Raw genomic sequence first — 22,913 nt, forward strand, 5'->3', positions numbered from 1 at the left:
AGGGCACGTGATGTAATGAGCACTGGGTATTATATAAGACTGATGAATCACTGACCTCTACCCCTGAAGCCAATAATATATTATGTGTTAATTAATTGAATTTAAATAAAAAAAAAAAGAAGTCTAGCTACAGAGAGGAGAGAAATGTGATGGTAATTGGCAGGAGAAGTGGGGTCAAGAATGATTTTTTTTTTTAAGAGGGAAAAAAATAACAGCATTATATGTGCCAACAAGAGTGATCCGGCTAGGATGGGAAAGTCGGTGCTACAGGGAGAAAAACCATTCTTACGAGGATGGGATCTATAGTATAAAACGCAACCATCAGACCGGGTGGTAAATAGGGGCATGGACTTTGTTTCATGGTGAGACCTTCCAGATGGTTTTGTGTTTTTTTTCAGCTGTGTTCTTCAGCATAGTGTAGCCTTGCTGTAGCTGGATCATTTAAATTAGCCAGCATCGTGGTTTTACCTAGTGAGATCCATAAAAAGAGAGGACAAGGGGGTCGCAGATGTTCACAAGATGGGTTATGAAGGAAGAGAGTACATCAGGGAAGTCAAGAACAGTAAAAAGGTGGTGAGATCAATGGATTGGAGGATGAATGTGTTTAACCATCTGATACATTTGACATATCTTCTCCACTCCCACTTCCCTGCCCTTCTTAACATGGTGGCTAAGAACACTGTCTGGATTAGGGTTCTAGCTGTCAATTATAAGATCTTGATTCTGTTCTACTTTAATTTTGTTTAGCCCTATCTAAAACACATTGCCTTAGTTGCTATGGTTTCATAGTAAAGGTCTTGATAGCCAATAAGGCAAATTCCCAATCATTTTTCAAAATAAAGGCAGAGTACATTTTCAGGAAAAAAAAAGTGAGAAAATTAATCACCAATTAAAGGAAATACAAGATTGTTCTTCAGGTAGAAGGAAAATGACCCAAGATAGTGACTCTGAGGTGTAGGAAGAAATAAAGAGCAAGAAAAGGACAAATACATAGATAAATATAAGTGAACATTGACTCTATAAAGTAATAACATTCTCATTAAGGGTCATAAATAGAGAAAATTAAAGTATATGACAACAGTGGTGTACAAATCAGAGGTAGATGAATGAGGTTTGAGAGTCCGAAGATTTTTGCATTGTTGTAGCAGAGGAAAAGGTAGCAATTGTTAGTTGAAGATACCTGTTATAATCTTTAGAAAGGGGTTATTTAATAGATAATAAGAGAATGTATATTTAATAAGCTAAGAGAAAGGAAACCAAAATAACAAAAATATTCAATAGATCCAAAAGAAGATAAAAATTAAGATTAAAGAAGAGGGGCGCCTGGGTGGCTCAGTCGTTAAGTGTCTGCCTTCGGCTCAGGTCATGATCCCAGGGTCCTGGGGTCAAGGCCCACGTTGGGTTCCCTGCTCGGCAGGAAGCCTGCTTCTCCCCCTCCCACTCCCCCTGCTTATGTTCCCCCTCTCGCTGTGTCTCTCTCTGTCAAATAAATAAAATCTTAAAAAAAAAAAAAGATTAAAGAAGAAAGATAAAGTGAATGGAACAAATGGGAAAAAGTAAGATAGCAGAGTGGTGGAAAGACAACTGTATATATCAGTGAGAACAGAGGAGAAGTATCTCAAAATCCTATCCCAAAGAGAAAGTTAGGATTTCTTACAGCCTGAGTGTCATCGAGAAATCCAGCTTATCACAGTGGCTTAAATATGGGCTTTTTTTTTTTATTTAAGATTTTATTTATTTATTTGACACAGAGAGAGAGCACACGCAGGGAGAGCTGCAGGCAGAGGGAGAGGGAGAAGCGGGCTCCCTGCCGGGCAGGGAGAGCCCGGCATGGGGCTCGATCCCAGGACCCTGGGATCATGACCTGAGCCGAAGGCAGACACTTAACAACTGAGCCACCCAGGCACCCTAAATATGGGCTTTGAATGAGTGACTAAGTGGATGGATGCACAAGTAGGGTTGTTTCATTGTTACCAAAAAAATATAAAAGGAGCCCTTGGAAATGGCCCTAGTACAGGCAAACACAGAAACACTGTCATGTTGGCCTGGCTCCTTTCTCCACCAACACCCACTTGTCCTAGATTCTCACTTCCATTCTGAGACACAGAAAACTCATGATAAGCACTTTTTCAGGGACAACTTTGTGAGCTGACTCAGACAGACAGGCAAACACATCTCATTACTGGGTGCATTTTGTTTGTTTGGTTTTTGGTTTTAGTTCAACAGCTTGCTACTGCTTCAGGTATCTGCCTTTTTACTCCCCCAAGACTTCTTGCCTAGAAACCGAAGAGGCTATCATCCCTATAGTCTACCGACTTTCATAATGTCCTCCAGCTACCATCAGGCCTTCTTTCAAACTAAACAATTCCAATGGCTTTCCTCCCAGAGGATCTTAAAAGAGGGATCTGACCACCTGTTAGACTCCTGAAAAGGGAGACTTCTGGTTGATCCAAAAGAGAGAATGCTCATGGTGATGGTAGACTGGATAAGGAGGAAAACTATTTTGAGGAAAACGTACTTAAGTAAATTCATTTCTATCACCTAATTCGAGAATATGCCATAGTTTCAGTCAACCCCTAACCCCTTTCTTTTCAGAGAGGTGTCCAGAAATTAATCAGAAGGGACGGGAACACCATACAGGGGACTCAAGTAGGCCCTAGGTGCAGAGACAATTTTGTATAGGGAGAAGTCTGAGATCAGAGTAGGGAGGCCGGGGAGGGCACTGGAGACTGGATTCTGGACCTGCTGATGTAGCCTCAGGCAAGACTCAGCCTCGCTAGCATCAATTTATTCTTGTAAAAAAAAAAAAAAAAAAAAAAAAAAAAGGCGGGTTTTAATAGGGTGATCTGTACCAGCCCTTCCAGCCCGAAAGTTCTGTGTCTCTAAGTAGTAAGAGGGCACCAATAGCTTTCTCTTCTCCAAGGAGCATGATGTGCTGATACTAGGTCGTCCCCGGAGATGGTTGGGCTCCGTGCCCCCAGCACCCGACCTGGGGACGCGTTAAGCGGGAGGCAGGTCCGGTGCTCCCTCCTCGGCCGCCCTATGATTGTTGAGGGTCCTGAAACAACCCCCCGCACGGGTGTAAAAAGAAAATTGAGCGCCAAGAGAGTGTGACAGTCACTTTTGAGCTCGGGTGGCCCGCCAGGGGAGGCTCTCCGAGCACCGAGCCGCGGGAACACCAGGCTGGTGGCTCGCCCGGGTGGGCGGCGGCGAGGGCGGCCGGCTGGGCCCCTCCCCCGCGCCTGGCCCGCGGAGGAAGCCCGGTGGGCGGCGGGGGCTGCCTGGGGGGCCGGCGCTGTGGCCGGCGGAGGCCTCGGGAGGCGTCGCCGGCGCGCGGAGCGCGTAAGGGGCGGGGGCGACGCTCCCGCGAGCAAAGTCCAGGCCCCTGGGCCGCAGCGCACCGCGCTCTAGGCGGCTGGGACAGAGAGCGCGAGGTCCGAGGTGAGTCAGGCCCTGTGCTCCGGGCCGCGGCGGGAAACCCCGGGGCCGCTGCGGGGGAGACCCGGACAGCGGGGCCTCCGCCCGGCGCCCCTCGGCCCCTCGACCGTGTGCCCGAGGCTGTGCGGAGGCTGGTTGTACTCCCGAGCTGGGCCGGGTGCACCTGGACCTGAGGCTGTTGGTTTCTCCCCAGGTCGAGATGGATCGTGAGGCGGGAAGGAACGGAACTGTCCCGCGCCCCAGGAGAGCGGAGGGCAACTTTGAGCTGGGCAGCAGCAGGTACCTCGCCGGCAGGCACCGCTTTCCGTCACACGCCCATCAGCAGGGCCACATTCGGCTTCGGAAAGTGGAGCAAGTCTGTTGATGCCTTTGTGTCAGGGGCTTTCTCTGGAGGGTCTTGCCTAAGGTTCTGACTTGCCTCAAGGAGTGTCTCAGAGGCTCCTTTTGGAACAGGCTTAGGAAGAAGAGGCTGCCTTTAAAAGTGCCGCTTGCCCACTTTGTGCCCATATTCGATGAATATCTGTGCTGTGTAACGTTCCTTGCATTATATAACTCAAAACTTTTACAAATAACTTTCATAAACATCATGTGAGTTTTCTTTTTAATAGAGCATGAGACATCTGCTGTTGATGGTTGCGCTTCTTGAACAAGACCAGTGAGGCAAAAAAACAAAACAAAACAAAACAACAACAACAAGAACAACAGCAACAAAAACCCTCCTCCCCCTGTTAATTCCTCTTTCTCCAGTGTTATCCCCTCCCCCCAGCATCTCGAAGGTTCCCATTTCTCCCTTTGGGGCAATGAGGTGGAGAGGGGGACCATAGGGAGCCCCATTCTTCTGTAACCTGTGCTTCCAAATCAGTGTTTGTTCAGATGCAAGGGGGAAAACCTCAGCCCTTCATTTGCTTGCTCTTTCTCCAAGGTTTCTCTTTGGTTCTCAGGGGCCCTTGTTAAGTGCACTTCACAGGCCTTAGTAGGGGCAGAAACGACCAGTCAGTGGTGTGTTGTCCTTGTTTCCTCTTTCAGTGTGGGAATAGTGAATCATTTTTGCCTTTAGCCTCAAATAGTTTCTGAGGCTCTTATGGTCTCTGAGTTCATGCCCAGCCACCCAGAACTAATTGACCTGTGTCATCAAGTAATCACCCAGAGGGACCAATTTATCAGGTTCTGTAGTGTGTCCTCAAGCTGCAAGGGGCCTGATTAGCCAAGTGAAAATATGCCTACCTGATGTTTAAAGAATTATTTTAGTCTGTTAATGTCTTCCTACAGTGATATTGCTCTATTCCTTCTAAGTACCATGGTATACATTCATAAAAATTTAGCTTGCCAAATAGAATTAGAAAACAGATGGATGGTATTATTTCTACCAGAGGGGGGAAAAATGCGGTTTTCATCAGCTGGCAATATAGGCTGGGATTGACTGTGAATCTATAAATAGATGGCATTTTTATGAAGGCTATTTCTGTATTGCACTGGCTGAACATTTGATGAGTGCACAAAGGAGCTCTCCGAAAAATGCAGTAATCCTCCAGAACCCAAGGGAGTTCTCAGAAGTGAAGTTCACAGCCTTGTATTGGAAACACAAGAAAACAGTTCAGAAGAGAAATACAGAAAGTTAATAGTAAGTTAAGACTGTAGGATTAAGAAAGCATATGTTGAGACTAATTTTTACTAAAAAAAAAAAAAAAAAAAAGGCAGACCGAAGGTTATTCATTCCAAGGAAGTCAATCTCCCTTCAGTTATTTAGGGCCAATGGCAAGTTAGTTATATGCTAGTTCCAATCATGCTGCTATATTGCCTTTGGCACCTTCTTTTGAACATATTTAGTGGCAGATGTCTGTCTGATTTTAACAAATGTTCTAAATAATTTGGGATCAAGTCTTATGAGCAAAACTTTATCACCTATCTAAACTAAATAATTAACAAATTAAGCTAAATAAATGCATTTAGATTAAAAAAATATCCTCATGGAGTTTACATTATTGTAGGGAGGACAGACATAAAGAATACTTGTGCAGGGGCGCCTGGGTGGCTCAGTTGGTTAAGCGGCTGCCTTCGGCTCAGGTCATGATCCTGGAGTCCCGGGATTGAGTCCGCAGTGCTCTCTCTCTCATTCTCTCTCTCTCAAATACATAAATAAAATCTTAAAAAAAAAGAATACTTGGGCAAAATAAGTAAGCTGCAGCAATTAGAAGATAATGAATGCTATGGGAAATGTTAATCGAGGCTAGGGAAATCAGGAGTGCAAGGACGAAGTAGTCTGTAGTTTTAAATAGGGTGGTTAAGATAGGTCTTATTGGGAAGGCAGTATTTGAGCAAAGACTGGAAAGACATGAGAGGAGGGAGCTGTGTGGGTGCCTGAGGGGACAGCATTCCTGGCAGAGGTATCTGACCATATAAAGACCCTGCTATGAGAACGTGTTTGGTGTGTTCAAAGAATAGCAACAGCAGAGAGGCCAGGGTAGCTTGAAGCAAAGCAAACAGGAATAGGAGTAAGAAGTCTGGTCAGAGAGGGCGCCTGGGTGGCTCAGATGGTTAAGCGTCTGCCTTTGGCTCAGGTCATGATCTCAGTGTCCTGGGATGGAGTCCCGCATGGGGCTCCTGGCTTAGTGGGAAGTCTGCTTCTCCCTCTTCCTGTCCCTCTCCCTCTGCCTCTCCCCCTGCTCATGCTCTCTCTCTGTATCTCTCTGTCTCAAATGAATAAATAAAATCTTAAAAAAAAAAAAAAAGAAATGTGGTCAGAGAGGTAACAAAGAGACATATCGTGTAGGGGCCAGAATCCAATGTAAGAATTTTGGCTTTTACTCTGAGAAAAATGGGAGCCATTGTAGGCTTTTTGAACAGAGGACTAGCATGATATGACTTGAGCTTGGGAATGATTATTTGCATGCTGTGTTGAGGGCAGACTGAAGTTGGCATAATTGAAAGTAGAGAAACTAGGCAGGAGTTCTGGGCTATTGGGATAGCAGTGAAAGTGATGAGTAGTTGTTGAATTCTAATTATATTGTGAATGTAGAGCCAACAGGATTTCCTGACACCACTCCATATAGTCCTTCAGAAGAGTAGAATTTATTTTTAGGTCAATACAGATTTTTTAGCAACAGAAGAATTTAATTATTTGGCAGAAATTAACCTATGTGTTTTCTTTCTGTGTATGAGCTCTGCAAGGCAGGTGACCATTTCCCATCCAGATACCCGTGTAGTACCTTGGACAGTTACCTTTCCACTTGGTGATTGCCTTGCAGTGTTTGTTAAACTAGATAATTTGGACAATTTGTGGATATCCCTGTTTTATATTTGAAAAATACTTGGATGTGATAACTACTCAAGTTTATATTCAATGGATTGTGAAACATTTGGTAACAGTTTTAAATTCAAACAATTACGTATTTTTTTTACAGCAACCAAGACAAGAAAAAAAAGAGGAGGAACCTGATTGGACCATTAACTTTGGTAAGCTGTGAAATATTAAATATGAATAATTCTTGTTTCCATTCAAATTTGGTGTCTTGAATCAATAGATGTGGAGCTTCTTGTAGTCAACGAACCACATTCTCAAGGTAGATGATAAAAGATAGGGATAGGCTGGCTATGAAACAGAGCAGAGCTAGGACTAACTAACTGATTTCAGGAGAACACACCTCTGCATTTCTTTCACACACACACACACACACACCCCTCACCATCACTACCACCACCACTATCACACAAACCCACCCACCAAATTTTGCTTAAAATAAGCTTGCATATAAAGAAAGTGATTGTTAACTACAGAAATTTAGAAATAAGTAAGAAATCTATTTCACATTTGACTTCCAAGACAATTGATTACATATGGAGTAACTATTAGAGATTCTGATTATGTTTAACACAATTGTCAGTGCTTTTCTGCTGGCACAAGCAAGCCAACATGTTTTGGAAGAAGTCTAATCTGTTTTTCATTTGTAATATGTCTCAGAGAGGCGGGCCAAGAAAGTGTTTGCCTACTTTGAGTAAGTATGATGGGTTTCAGACTATGACAGCCTGTATTCCGTAACAAAGAAGTTGGTATTAAGTAGCATGTCAGCTGAAATCTCCAGCTTAGTAAATAAATGGATGAAAAGACACCAAAACATCCTGTCTCAAACATTGGTGCACATTTCTCATGTCGCTACAAAGCCCCTATTCATTCTCTTCTCCCTTATTGTTGTAGTGCTTTAGAGAATAAATTGTTTGTAAAACTAGATCTAGTTTTAATGTACATGTTTTAGATCTGCCTCCTTCAGCAAATAAAACACCACAAAACTTGAGGTAGAAACTTAGTGCATTTAATTTGAACCTAAACATTAAAATTTAAATTAAATTGAAATATCTTTTCTGCCTCTGAATAGATTTTTTTTTTTTTTGTCCTGAAAGAGGTTCAGGACAATACCATTTCTAACAAGAATTAGAAATTCATCGTTTGGTTGAAAATCACTTGAATCTAAGTTTGCTTAGGAAACTGTGCTGTTGCTGTGAAATGTTTATAATTTTAAATTTAAGCTTAGAGACAGTGAAATTTTATTTGCTTAGAGACAGTGAAATTTTATTTAAGTAGCATGAAAAGCATTTAAAATGATCCTCAGTTTTATGTAAATGCTCACTAAAGAGAACATGACACGATGACCTGATCCTGTGCTTGTAACTGTGGCCAGTAGACCCCAGTGCTCTATGTCCCTTCCCTCAGAGCCACTAAAATGAACCTTGGAAACGCCAGTCCCTTTTCTAGCAACTTTCGGGATGCTTCTCCGTTTGCTCTTCACTATACCTGCTCCCCTTGTTCTGCTCCAGGCCCCGCCTGGCTTCTGACCCTTGTGTTCGTGTTTGCCCTGCATGTTTGGTGATGGAATTTGGCCTCCCTATACTGAACTTCTGGAACTCTGTGAGAACAGTTTGCACACCCCTCCTCCCCACCAAGTGTGTCTGACCTCAGACTGCCCTGGCCTGTTGACCCTGTTTGACTCAGCTTCAGCTCTCAAAGACCCCACTTCTGCTAAGCCTGACTCATCACTCATTCTCCTAGTGACTGGGTCTCATCCCCAAAATGGGGTGGGGTGAGGGAAATGGGTAGAGGGAAAAGATTAAAAAGAGAGGACAGGGACGCCTGGGTGACTCAGTTGATTAAGCATCTGCCTTCGGCTCAGGTCATGATCTCAGGGTCCTGGGATGGAGCCCTGCATCGGGCTCCCTGCTCAGCAGGGAGTCTGCTTCTCCCTCTCCGTCTGCCCCTCCTCCCCCCAGCTCATGCTCCCTCTCTCTCTCTCAAATAAATAAAAAATCTTTAAAGTCATTAAGCGTCTGCCTTCAGCTCAGGTCATGATCCCAGGGTCCTGGGATCAAGCCCCGCATCGGGATCCCTGCTCCACGGGAAGCCTGCTTCTCCCTCTCCCACTCCCCCTGCTTGTGTTCCCTCTCTTGCTGTGTCTCTCTCTGTCAAATAAATAAATAAAATCTTAAAAAAAAATAAAAAATAAAAATAAAAAACGAAATAAATAAAAAGGGACAGAGGGAAAGATATAGAGATGGAAATATAAGAGAAGATAGATGTAATCTAGAAGGCAGAGGAAGAGAGAAGACAACAGAGAAAGCCATAGAATAATCAGTCAAAAATGGGAAGAAAACGTGAGAAATGAGAGAGGGCTAAAAAGACAGCGAGGGACAAAGTCTTTGAAGTACTATGACATTGATTGGCTGGTAAGTTCTCGGGCATTGTACATGTCACTGTAACAACTGGTGTCCGCCTTCTAAGTGATAGTACTAAGTACACTGTACAGTAATAGCACTAAGTCTAGGACGGTTGGTGGGGCCCCTACCTCTTTCTAACGTCAGTTCCCACACTGTGCACTCTAGGATTTCCCCTGCAGGGAGTTCCCTGAGCACTGCATGCAGTTTCTAGGCACCTTGCTCTTCTCAGCCTGAATACCCCCACTTCATCTGTACCCCCCAATTCTTCTTCAGCAAATTCTCCCATATCATTCCAGATTCTGCAGGGAGCATCATCTCCTAAAGTACACATGTAGGCACTCCCTAATGTTTTCTCATTTCACTTCTGAGCTGCCTTTTAAAAAGCTAACTGAAACCTCTTAAAGAGAACTTATCCGTAAGACTCAGGAGATCTGTTTTCTCCCTATTTGTAATTCTCTCTCTGAAATATTTTGAATATTGTTTTAAAGGATGTGCTGTGTGTGTGCATTTTTGTGTACTTAGTGTTTCCTCCTAGGAAACTTAGTGTTTTAACTCACTACATAAGGAACTCTGGAAGATCAAACCACATTTCTTAATGGAACTAAACTTTTATCCCTTCCGATTATATTGTAATCATTCAACCAAAGAAGATACTGATGAAACAGAATCAGATTATTTCTTCACAGGATATAAAATAAAGAATCATAAAATTAATCTGACAAGAATTTGGATGGAAATCCTCCTTCTTCCCTATTACATTTATCTGCAACTACTGACCTTAGATAAAGTACTGACCTTAAATAAAAGTACTGACCTTAGAGGCACCTGGGTGGCTCAGTTGGTGAAGTGTCTGACTCTTGGTTTTGGCTCAGGTCATGAGCTCAGGGTCCTGGGATCGAGCCCCATAACGGGCTCCTGCGGGGCTCTGCACTCAGTGGGGAATCTGCTTAAGGATTCTGTCACTCTCCCTCTGCCCTGCTCCCCCACCCCCACTCACTCTCGCACGCTCTCTCTCTCTTTAAAAGCAATCAGTCAATCAATCAATCAATCTTTTTTTTTTTAAGTACTGACCTTAAATAAAAATCCAAAGAACATCTAGTTGTGGAGAAAGAAAAATTCTTTTCTGTAACGTATTCTTTTATTTCCTTTCTTTTTATTTTTTAGTTTCGATATTCTGACTGGCAGGATAAATTATTGATGTCCCTGGGCACCATCATGGCCATAGCTCACGGATCAGGTCTCCCCCTCATGATGATAGTATTTGGACAAATGACCGACAAATTTGTTGATACTGCAGGAAACTTCTCCTTTCCAGGTAAGCATTTGTGTATTAAAAAAAAAAAAAAAACACACACATTGTACTCCTTTAACTGGATGAAAGACCAGAAGTTGATTTTGCTCTTTCTCATCAACTTGTTTAATGGTTTGCACTTCTGACTGACTCCAGATGTCACTGAAGAAGTTATAAAATTCTCAGAAAATTCCTTGAATCCTCATTTAAATTTCAACAACTAGATCTCTCCTGTTTGACTTTTAATACAGAATAAGGGAATGTACAGAAAGCTTTGCATCTAAATAAAGCAGGGAAATCCCTCTACTTGAGGACAGTGGAACTATAATCTGAATATATCTACGCAATGTCCATGCCTTTGGTGATTACGGACACATTTCAAAATACTTCAGTTAGTATGGCCCTACTTCTTAGCTATACTCAGCTTGTAAATCTGTTGCTGGTTTTCTTTTTCTTTTCTCTCCCTGCACGCTTTTTGTAAAAATTCTATCCATCTTCTGTCTCTAATTAGTGGATCAACCAGGTTGACTGGAACTTGATCTAACACTTCACTAAAGAGTGAATGGTTTCAATATGAGAATGATGTGTTTTGAAACTCACACAGAGGAATGTGATTACTGAAGAGTCAAAGGAGTCCCATAGTTAATGTCATCCATAAGAGGGACTGTGGCAACAGCCCTGGAGTTAGGTTCCAGTGGACAGAGTTATTTTCATATTAGCCAGATTCAACAGTGAAAGTGAAATCTTGATGCTTTCTACCAAGCCTGATGGCTCAGTTCTTCCCAAGAGATTTTGTGGGCACTAGGCTGGAGAAGATTGAGTGACGCTTTATTGGCACACAGATTGTGGAATATAAGGGGAAAAAAAACTGATAAAGGAAAGGCAGCTTACATCACAAAGATACCTGAGAAAAAGTGGACTCTGTCATTCAGATCAGGTAGGAGTTCTCAGTGTTTGCTGATTCAGAACTATGTATTTGGTTAGCATTGCAGAGCTTAAGTATTATTACCTAAGAGAATAGGATTGCTAGATTTATACAATAGGATCTGTTTACATAAACATTAATATCTTTTAGAAATCTAGTAAAAGTGCCTTTTTATTTTTATTTATTTATTTATTAAAGATTTTATTTATTTGTCAGTGAGCGAGAGAGAGAGCGCACAAGCAGGGGAAGCAGCAGCTAGAGAGAGAGGCTGGGATCGCAGAGGGGACTCTGGGATCATGACCTGAGCCGAAGGCAGACACTTAACCAACTGAGCCACCCAGGTGCCCCTAAAGAATAAACTTAAATAAACATCATCTCTATGAGATGAGCAAGTGAGCTCTGCTAAGGCTAAGTACAGCTAAGTACCTGATCTTCTCTCAACTTCCATGATTTTTGCTAAACCCTAGAACTCTCAACATACCGGCAAGCTCTCTGGATTTAGACTGAGTATGAAATTTAAAGATTTCACTTTCTCCAAAGAGGAATGACAATATTATCTTTACAAACTACTAAAGAGTGGACATGGGAAATTAATAACATTTGAGGGACTTCCCATCGCAAATCCTCTGACAGCCTATAAGCCTAATCACAAATGTGGCTATAGAAGAGCAGCAGGCGTTTCATCTGGAAGCTATAGAAAGTAAGTTGGCAACTCTGGGGAGTTTATCACCCCAGCAGTCACAGGTTTTTAAGTGACTGGTTCATGCCATTCCCTGGAGAGACCTTGAATTTGGCCCTGGGCACAGCACATGGCACCGTCTGCCATGCCCAGCTTCAAAGCTATTTGCTTGCATAATTAGAAACAAGTGAAAAAACAAACAAACTGTTCCAAATAAGAAAGTTGTGGAAGTATTCTGGTGTTAATGAAAACAAAAACAGGACTGATAAAATTGGTCCAAACACTAACTCATCTGTGCTAAGTGTGAGGCATTATTTTAACTTCATTTTAAAAAAAAAACTTAGTCAAGATAAAATACGTAACAAAATTTACCATCTTAACCATTTTTAAGTATACAGTTTGGTAGTGTTAAGTATATTCACACTGTTGTACAATCAATCTCCAGAATTTTTTCATCTCGTAAAACTGAAACTCTGTGACCATCAAACCAGCAGCCCTGCATCAGTCTCCGCACTCAGCACGGAATCTGCTTGTCCCTCTCCCTCTCCCATCTTGTTCTCTCTCTCTCTCAAATAAATAAATACAAATCTTTTTAAAAAGGCACTTTTGGGACACCTGAGTGGCTCAGTCAGTTAAGCATCTGCCTTCGGCTCAGGTCATGATCGCAGGGCCCTGGGATCGAGTCCCGCATTGGGCTCCCTGCTCCGCGGGGAGCCTGCTTCTCCCTCTCCCTCTGCTGTGCTCTCTCTCTATCTCTCTCAAATAAATGAATAAAATCTTTTTTTAAAAAGTCTATTCTTTAGAATTGTTGGATTCTTGGACAGTTGGACTTAATGGGAGTCAAATAGGCAGGGAATGTTAAAAGAAAACAAGGTTTAAATTACAGGAGGGTTTGGCAGTGAATGATTGTGAAGAGAGCGCATCGTGTCAACAGAATAAAGCTCCTCAGTGACAAGGTTTGTTCCCTCACGATGACTCAGCTGTGCAGAAACTATGCGCATTCTGCATCCAAAACCTCAAGGACAGAGTCAGAGGAGACATTTTTTATGCAGAGCATTAGGAACTTGATATATTTTATGTCAGGTCTATGTGACTGTAATGATCTAGAAGATTCCGTAGAGAAATCAGCACACCCTGCATGCCTTTGCATTGCTGCGTGGTTGAGAGGAAAAGGCACATTGGAGACCCTGGTTACCTTAACTCACTGTACGTGCCGCCTGTGTACGTGCACCAACACTTTGTTTTGTGCTGAATATTTCCGTAGGATAAGAGAAGTTCTAGGCAGAATTGAGGAAGGCAGACACTGATTTGAGACTTAAACAGGACAGGACTCTCTGTGTAATGTCTTGCTAGGTAATCCTTAAGATGTGCAGTTATTTAGACCCTTCACTTACCAGCTGTTTGACCTTGGGCAAGTTACTTAACCTTGTCATTCTTACTGTGCTCATCTTTGAAAGGTGATCATAGACTTACTGATAGAATTAAATGAGATGATTTATGTAAAGCACTGGAAGATAGTAAATGATCAATAAATATTGGGGAAAACTCGCTGTGAAAACTTGGGAATGAAATGACCACTCTAAAATTCTGTTTCTTCATCCATAAAATGAATGGACTTTATGGGAGCTCTCTAAAATAAATGGGCAGCTTCAAGAATTCTCCATTTCCTTGTTCTGGGAGGCATTCAGGCAGAACAGAGTGGGAGTTCTCCATCCCAGCACATTAGAATCAAATGAGGATACTTTTTTAGAAATGTGATGCTCTAGACTCAGCCCGAGGTTCTGATTGAACTGTTCTTGCATGGAGCCTGGGCAACTGTATATTTTTCAAGCTCTTCCATGTCAGTCTAACAGGCACATAACATTGAGAACCCCTGAACCAGTTGACTTGGAGATTGTTTATGAAACTGAGGTATAACAGGTAGCATCTGAGAAGACCAGGCCGAGGCCCTTTCAAATCTAGAGTCCCATTCGATTCCCAGATCTAGAATTCCAGATCTAGAGCCCCATGAGATGTCTAGATCTAGAATCCTGTGAGATTTCCAGAGATTTCTAGATTCCACCTAGAATCCCAGGTCTAGAGTCCCATGAGATTTCCTGGTCTAGAATTCCAGATCTAGAATCCCATGAGATTTTTTCTGATCTAGAATTTCAGATCTAGAGTCCCATAAGATTTCCTGGTCTAGAATTCCAGATCTAGAATCCCATGACTTTTCTGGGAACACATCAACACACATCTGCCTTACCTTAGTCCTCGGGCAGCAGAAACTCTCCTAGGAGCTCCTAGGGTTATTAACCCAGGCCTAGATTGCCATTCTTGGCTTGGACTCTGAAAAAAGGAGCATTTCAAATTATGAATGCTCATAGTTTTTTATTTCCTAGGAGGGAGAATCAGTCTGAGTTATAATATCCTCACTGAGAGAATGTAAACATTTGAGGTAGGCATTTGGAGGAGAGTAAAATTCATTTAAGATTCTACATGATTTTTAAGTTCTGGGGAAAAACTAACCCTGTACACATATATGTAGGGTTTTCCCAAGGTTTGAACAATGATTTCCACCATTACCAAGTTTTAAGTAGCTTGTCTGCCTGTGATTCCAAATACAGTTCCAACTGAGCATCTCCAAGTTGCCATATTTAAGAACTCATAGAGGAACTGAGTACACACAACTGAACTGATAAGAACAGAAGTAAAATAGGGTCTAATTCCTCCCAGATCTGATAGCTGATGGAGAGCTAGATTAACAAGAGGAAACACTTTACTCTGAACATCAGTAGAAGTTACAGTTTTGAGGGAGAAATTATGCCATAGTCAGGGAAGCATGCCTGGTAATTGATCCTGACAGTAGTTTGAGTTTAAATACATTTTGACCTTAGCCCCTTTTGGAAGAAGATGAGGAAGATACCAGAAAACATGACTACTGGGTTATTTATACATGATAAGTAAACAAAGACTAGTTTCTGTCCTTGCATCATGGTAAATGGGAAATACCTACTCTGGTATGTTTTCTCAACAATGCTGTGGCGATATTTTGTCCCATTATTTTGACATAGTCTGTTTCCTTTATACCTTTTCATTTTGTATTTTTTTAAAATTTTTTAAAGGATTTCATTTATTTATTTGAAAGAGAGAGAGAGAGAGCTCAAGTGCACGAGTCAGGGGGGAGGAGCAAAGGGAGAGGGAGAAGCAGACTCCCCACTGAGTGGGTTGCCCAACGCGGGGCTCGTTCCCAGGACCCCAGGATCATGACCTGAGCTGAAGGCAGACGCTTAACCGACTAAGCCACCCAGGTGCCCCTCACTTTGTGTTTTTTAAAAAGTGAAAATAAGTCATTACCACATGAAACAATCAGTGTAGTATAAAGTTAGGAGCTATGTGTATAGTGAGGACTCTCAGCCTGCTTGCTAACTGTGTGACTTTGGATAAGTTACTTTATCACTCTGTGCCTCAATTTCCTCATCTGTGAGATGGGGATTCACAAAACAGTCCTACCTCATAGGGTTGTGGTGAAAATTAAATGAATTAATACATGTAGAGTGTTCAGAACAGAGCCTGGCAGATAATAAAGGCTCAATACATGCTGGCTATTACTAAAACAGGAATGGCACATAGGCATTTTTATCAAATTAGTTCAAATTAATAGACAATGTATTTCCTTCCAATTAATAGCACTTTAAAAATACCAGAAAACAGTTTTGCCAGCAAACAGGATGTGGAATGCAGGATGATGACCAGTTCCCAGTGATCCACTGTCTCATCTTTAGACGACTCACTTAATCTTCCTTGTCTCTAATTTTCCCTCCTTTACAATGCATGTAATTCAGCCTTTGTATTTCTTATGTCAAAAGGAAGCATGTAAGAGAAAACACGCATGTATTAAAATAAAACTAACAGAAACAATTACCTGTAAAGTGCTTTTAGCCACTAAGAAAATATGCCCCTTAAATCTTGTATTTTCTCTTGAGACCATTTCCTTTTCCTCCTCTGCCTTCTATATGCCCTGCATGCCCTCCATCAGCTCCTCTCTGCTGCCTTAGGAAGCCCTTTTTGCTAAAGGCCTGAGACCGCCAGGATCAGGGGCGAACCTAGGAGGGCTGTCTTTCCCCATCTGGGCCCTAGATGTCCTGCACCTAAATCCTTGGACTCTTTATTTGAGCAAAGTGAAAAGAATTCACTGAGTTTGAAAAGAAAAAAAAGATTTTTAAAACCTAGTAACATCTTTTAATAGTTCAACCTTTCAAAAATGTCTTATTTTTGTTTTGTTTTGTTTTTATTTAGTGAATTTTTCATTGTCAATGCTAAATCCAGGCAGAATTCTGGAAGAAGAAATGACTAGGTAATTGGCTAATGCATACATATATATATATGTAGGTATTATATATATAAATATGTACATTTATATATAAATATTTATGATATACTTTTAAAAGTGTTTTATTTGAGGATAATTGCAAACTTTCGGAGAATTTTAAGAATATACAAAGAGTCTCTGTATACTCTTTACTTTTTATTATATTCTTTGACCTGTTGTTATCATTTTTTTAAAGATTTATTTATTTATTTTAGAGGGAGACAGAGAGAGAGAGAGAGAGAGAACATGAGCTGGGTAGGGGCAGAGGGAGAGAGAGAATCTCAAGCAGACTCCCTGGTGAGAGTGGAGCCTGACGTGGGCCCCATTCCAGGACCCTGAGCTCATGACCTGAGCTGAAATCAAGAGTCAACAACTTAACTGACCGAGCCACCCAGGCACCCCTGAATTATTATTATCATTTATACCCACCCCCCGACCTCCACCATCTGAGGTAACCTGCATACATCATCATGGCTCCTTACTCATAAATACTTCAGTGTGGTTCCTAAGCATAGGATACTCTCTTCATAACCATAGCACGATTATCAACTCCAGTAAATTTAATATTGATAGAGTACTTTGATCTAACCCACCATCTGTATTCCAAGTTTGTCGGTTGATCCAATAATGTCTTTTATGGCGTTTTCCCTTCCTTCAGCCTTAATAGAAATCTCAAAAGTCTGTGACATAATGTTTGTATGTTTACTTATCAATTAATGTTGCTGATTTAAATGAGCTCCATCTGTATGTTACTGCAGGCCTGAAAGGCTTCTATCTGGAAACAGTTTGTAAAATTATATAAAAAGTATCTTTGAAAGTATCAAAACTGAATATGTTCTTTTTTTTTTTAATTCTATTTATTTGAGCACGAGCAGGGCGGAGGGCAGAGGGAGAGGGAGAAGCAGACTCCCTGCTGAACAGGGAGCCCGATGCGGGGCTCGATCCCAGGACCCTGGGATCATGACCTGAGCCGAAGGCAGATGCTTAACTGACTGAGCCACCCAGGCACCCCAAATTTGTTCTTTTTAAAGATACTAACTTTCCTCTAATTTAGTTAAGACTTCACTCAAAGTTAGTTTGAATTTATGATGTTTTTAGCATACTATTAAAAAATATTTTTGAATTCTGCCAAAGAGCAAGAGGGTTTTTGTTTTTGTGTTTTTTGGCGGGGGTTGGGGGGTCTTGCTGTGAACAATATGAGAAAACTTACACTAAGTACCATTTCACATGCTTGATCTGTTTATTCCATATGTGAATAGTAGTGAACTTTTTCAATACAATAAGATATGGAAGTCTAGAATCTTAATTATGAAAGAAGAATCACACCATATCTACAAATTGTCAGTATCAGTTTTAAGATGATTCATTAACACCATTATTTTTTGCACTTAACCACAAAATGTATCTGTTTTCTGGTAATTCAAGTGAATAGATTTGCCATCATCCTCTTCCAGTTTAAGAAAGAGAAGAGAAAAAATGTTAATGTGTCTTTGTTACAATGTCCTACACAATCTATATGATTTCAGTAAACTTAACTCCCAATTTTGAAGATTTTTCCTGAAAGAGATGAATAAAGAAGAGTATTTAAAAGAAACTTTATAATTATTTTCCAGGTATGCATACTATTACTCAGGGTTAGGTGCTGGAGTTCTTGTTGCTGCCTATATACAAGTTTCATTTTGGACTTTGGCAGCCGGCCGACAAATCAGGAAAATCAGGCAAGAGTTTTTTCACGCTATTCTACGACAAGAAATAGGCTGGTTTGATGTCAGCGACACCACGGAACTCAATACACGGTTAACTGAGTAAGTGTATTGTTTATGTCACACTTTCATAACAAAATGAACCACTAACTATGTGAAAATGTGTCATGGTTAGACTTTAAATTAAAAAAATTACTAGATGAAACGTTTGAGATGAATGGGGACTGGATCATCCAACAGCCATTTCTAGCATTTATGTTCTGTGCTCCCATGCATTTTCCTTATCTGTTAGTTTGTTCTTCTCAGTGATTTAATAGGTTAATTTGAAGACTGAGCTCACATCTTACATTTACTTATCTTTCCGTGGAGCTTGCTACAGGGCCTGACAGATGTTATCCATTCAATTAAGATGGTTGAAGGAATGAGTATATGTGTGCGTGAAGTCACAGCAAGACTTGTCTTCGTAATTGTTGGCTCTTCACTTATTCGACACATATTTGAGGGCCTATTATATGCCACGCACTCTTCTAGATATTTATGATATACCAGTGAACAAGACAAAGATCTCTGTCCTCTTGTTGCTTACTTTCCAGCAGGGGGAGATAGATGACAAACTTTGTCTTACTGGAGTTCCCAGCAAAAGAGTCCCGAGCAAATGAAGTTAAAAAATCAGGGCAGGTCAAGGCATTTAGGACCTGGTTGGCCTCACTAAGGACTTCAGCTTTGACTCATAGTGAAATGGGCAGCCATTGGGAGTTTCGATCTGAGGAGTAACACGTTCAGACTTCCATTTTCAAAGGATCACACTGGTTGCTATTTTGAGAAGAAAGTGGGTTGAGAGTAGGGCCGAGGATAGAAGCAAGTAGCCCTTCCCTATTACTGTTGCAATGCCCTTCCTAACTCCTGCTTTTAAACAATTGGACTCATATGTTCAGAATGCTAATGCTTCTGGAATAGGATTAACTAATTTAATAGCATCAACTTTAATGATACGAACTTCTTAGAGGCATGAACTGAACCTGAATTTCTTCCTTTGTACAGTATTTAGGTGGGGAAAAATCCCATTCAAGAGGCTAACTGTGAACGAGGCTTGCAGTAGTGTGAACGAGATTTACCTGTCTATGTGTTTGTCCAATGTCTGCTTCGGCTCTCTGATTGAAGACCTCCTGCCCGTAACCACTTAGGTGTGATCTTTTTTAGTGACATCTCCAAAATCAGTGAAGGAATTGGTGACAAGGTTGGAATGTTCTTTCAAGCAGTAGCCACGTTTTTTGCAGGATTCATAGTAGGGTTTGTTAGAGGATGGAAGCTCACCCTTGTGATAATGGCCATCAGCCCTATCCTGGGACTCTCCGCAGCTGTCTGGGCAAAGGTGTGTGAATCGGGGGCATTTTCCTGTGGGTTAGCCCACACGTGCAAGAGTTATTTTTAACATGCAGGGTTCTGGTTCTTGTCGCTGTCCAGATCTGTGTGACATGTCAGTTGAAACCACATTTAAAAGCATGTTGTTAATGCCGTAATAAAGAAATCCATTTTTAATATGATTTAAAATGTCAGTTTTTACCTCACTTACAGATTTTTTGCACTGCTATTATTTGTTTGGGTAAATCTTCTGGCATAGTAGTTTAAACCACTTAAATGGTTATGTCCCTATTTAAGGAAACAGTTTTAAAACATAACATTCTTCCAAACCATTGCATGAATATAAGAAAAAATAAAGTTTGGATTTGTTTTATTCATTTTTAATTGTTACCTGTGACAGTTAAGTGGCACTCTGCCAATTTGGCCTTGCCCTAAAATAAATAAATAAATGAATAAATGAATAAATAAATAAATAAGTATATAACCTGTTCTACTTCAGACAACACTGCAGAGTTGAGAAATTTTACTGACAATTTTGCTCTTCTGGAGGTTGATGATTTGCTTAGTGAATTACTCGTATCTCTTTTATTTCGATTATTCCTTTACTTGTCTCCTGCAACATCTTGTTTAGCTGTCTTATTATTAAGCAGAATGCCCATGAGCAGATCTGGAAGTATTGTTTTCATAGTAATTAAAATCGTGATACAATAAAGGAAAGAATAGTGACTTTCCAAAGGAGTAAGGTTTTAGTTTAGTTTATTTTGCAATTAGCAGAGAAGAAAACATGGTAGGTGTGGAACTTGACATTAATCCTCAAGATGCTATGTAGAGAATTATATGTGGATTTTCTGTTCCTGACTACTCTTGGGGGCATACCACCAGGGTAGATCAGATCTAGCATTTGTAGAAGGTGAAAGGAGCCACTGGATCTGGTACACGGGCTGTTGTTTACTTCATGATGTCAGTGTCTGGGAAGGGATAGGGTTTGGGAAGAAAAAGCAAGTTAAAGAGTTGACCAGACTGCCTTTTAAATTTTCTCCCCATACGAAAGTCACGAATGTGTCTCCTCTGTCCAGATACTCTCAGCATTTAGTGACAAAGAACTAGCTGCATATGCCAAAGCGGGCGCCGCGGCCGAAGAGGCTCTGGGGGCCATCAGGACGGTGATAGCGTTTGGAGGCCAGAACAAAGAGCTGGAGAGGTCAGGAATGTTCTTTGTCCACTAGTTCAAAGAACCCTCTTTTGCATTTTGTTGCTCACTCTTTTGTGGTGTGTGTTGTGTTTACTACTTTCATTTTCTTAATATTAACCCCTCCCCCACAAAATATAGGGACACTTTGCTGATGTCTGGAGTTGAATGTCAACCCCTAAAGCAGGGTTTTTACCCTTTTTAAGTTCCACGGACTCCTTCGGCAGTCTGATGAAGCCTACGGACTCCCTCCTTAGAATAGTAATTTTAAATGCCTAAGACAAAATACAGAGGATTACGAAGGAAACCAATTATAGTGCAGTACAGTTTTCAAAATACTTTTAAACTGTGGTACAGTAAATACCTGCCTTTGTTGTTAGCGTATTAAATAATAAGAGCAAACTATGGGTCCAGTAACTATTATAACTCTGAGGTAGAAGTGCAGGTAAAAGATACTTCAGGGTATTTGTTTCAAGTGTAACATGATATAAAAATGATCCGTGATATAAAAATGATCCGTGATCTCTACTGGCAACAAAGCCATAGTTCCTGCTAATTCTGAGTGGTTTGTTGCCTATGCTGATAATCCAAGGAAATGCTACATTTCAGATACAGGTTAGTGAAAATAATTATATAATTGTTTCCACATTCGAATTCCTTGACCACGGATCCCAGGCCACATAGCCCTGCTCTACAGGAACCTGATAGGTAAAAACCAAAATGCCAGAACAAAGCCCACGGATAAAGGCTAGTCTGTTTTTCTTTAATGTCCCCAACAAGTTTTCTCCAAATAACATGCCCTAATACAAAGTATGATTCTGCATGAAGTCTTGCCGTTCCGTGGGACTTCTGGTACCCACAACTTTTTGCAAGAGAAATTCTCTGGAAATTCTCCCGCCTTAGAAGCCAAGTTGCCCTCCAGTCCCTCCATTTTCGTTCCCTATTTTTCCATTCTGTGGGCCCTCTTCAAAAGCGCCATGTTCCTGGTTCTCTGATCGCTTCCTGTTTCTCACTGCTGCTTCCTGTATCCAGTAGCCCACACACAGCACCCTAACCCTCCCTGCGACCTCTGGATGGGCGTGTAATCAGCACCGCTCCGTTAGCTGCAGTAAGCAAGCTGCCTCAGCGCAGGTCATTACAGCATGTCCTCCACTGTCCCCGGAGCCTGGTGTCACATGGGGGCTGACCTGAATCGCCCTGGGCCTTGGGGCCCAGCCACACAAGACTAATCACAGGGCTGGAGGCTCCCCAGGGACGCATCTCTGCAGAAGGAAAGCGGGGAGAGCTCACTGAAAAGTAGGCTGCTTCAAGTAATTAGACACAGAAACTTTTTGGTGGCAACTGCATTTTTTAAAAAAACTAATGAATCCTCAACATCTCATTTGGTTAAACTAAAAAAAAAAAAAAAAGATATCTGTTTTTTTTGGAAACACACTATTTTATATGATACTACCCCCCACAGTCTCATTTTATATGTCTTGTGTTTTTTTTCCTAATTTTAGGAAGCCAAAATTAAATACACACTTTCTGTACCTAGTGTGGAAAAGTAGATTTAATTTAAACTGATGTAAACAGAAATTGTAATTTAACAGACCCATTATAGACATTTGTACCTTTGTATTGACTCCTAGAAGCCGGTAATAGGAATTTTAATTGTTACTCAAAAATGTAATAGAATGAGCACTCTTCAGGAGGAGATTAAATTCTAAAACAACAATAGGAATAATGAGAGGAACAGAAATCACCAGGTTTGCCAGGTGTGTGTGCCAGCCCCGTGGTAACCACGCTCCGTAATTATCTTTCAGTATCAGAATTACCTTGCAAGGTAGGCATTATTAACTCCATTTTACAGATAATGTAACTAAAATCTAGAAAAATTGAGGAAGAACCCTGTATGTAGTGACCACTTTAGAACCTTGTGCCCTGGCTTGACAGTGGAAGATCAGCCTGACCAAAAAACACAAAACAAAACAAAACAAAAAAAAGCAAAGGCCCAAGTTTAAGTACAAGAATGTGTAAAATTCCAGTTCCTCACCCAAAGGGGCAATAGAGGAAGGTTTTTCTCTTCTCTAGAGAAGAGAAATTGAGCTGTGTAAAGAATCAATTGTATATCGCTCGGCATCAGGGAAATCCAAATCAAAACCTCAATGAGATACCACCTCACACCAGTCAGAATGGCTAAAATTAACAAGTCAGGAAATGACAGATGTTGGCGGGGATGCGGAGAAAGGGGAACCCTCCTACACTGTTGGTGGGAATGCAAGCTGGTGCA

The 22,913-nt window shown here is 41.3% G+C and overlaps 1 protein-coding gene across 1 annotated transcript in view; it reads left to right on the top strand.

The window, feature by feature from the left end:
• Positions 1-3,305: 3,305 nt before the first annotated feature.
• ABCB4 (ATP binding cassette subfamily B member 4) overlaps positions 3,306-22,913 on the top strand; it is a 71,831-nt gene continuing 52,223 nt past the window's right edge. The window contains exons 1-8 of the mRNA XM_032402255.1: positions 3,306-3,441; positions 3,632-3,717; positions 6,840-6,891; positions 10,306-10,456; positions 16,315-16,372; positions 18,001-18,192; positions 19,291-19,462; positions 20,529-20,653. Coding sequence (XP_032258146.1) covers positions 3,638-3,717; positions 6,840-6,891; positions 10,306-10,456; positions 16,315-16,372; positions 18,001-18,192; positions 19,291-19,462; positions 20,529-20,653 — 830 coding nt within the window. The 5' untranslated portion in view covers positions 3,306-3,441; positions 3,632-3,637. The remainder of the gene's footprint in view (positions 3,442-3,631; positions 3,718-6,839; positions 6,892-10,305; positions 10,457-16,314; positions 16,373-18,000; positions 18,193-19,290; positions 19,463-20,528; positions 20,654-22,913) is intronic.

This window comes from Phoca vitulina, unplaced genomic scaffold (genome assembly GCF_004348235.1).
Source record: "Phoca vitulina isolate PV1807 unplaced genomic scaffold, GSC_HSeal_1.0 scaffold4, whole genome shotgun sequence".
Classification (NCBI taxonomy): domain Eukaryota; kingdom Metazoa; phylum Chordata; class Mammalia; order Carnivora; family Phocidae; genus Phoca; species Phoca vitulina.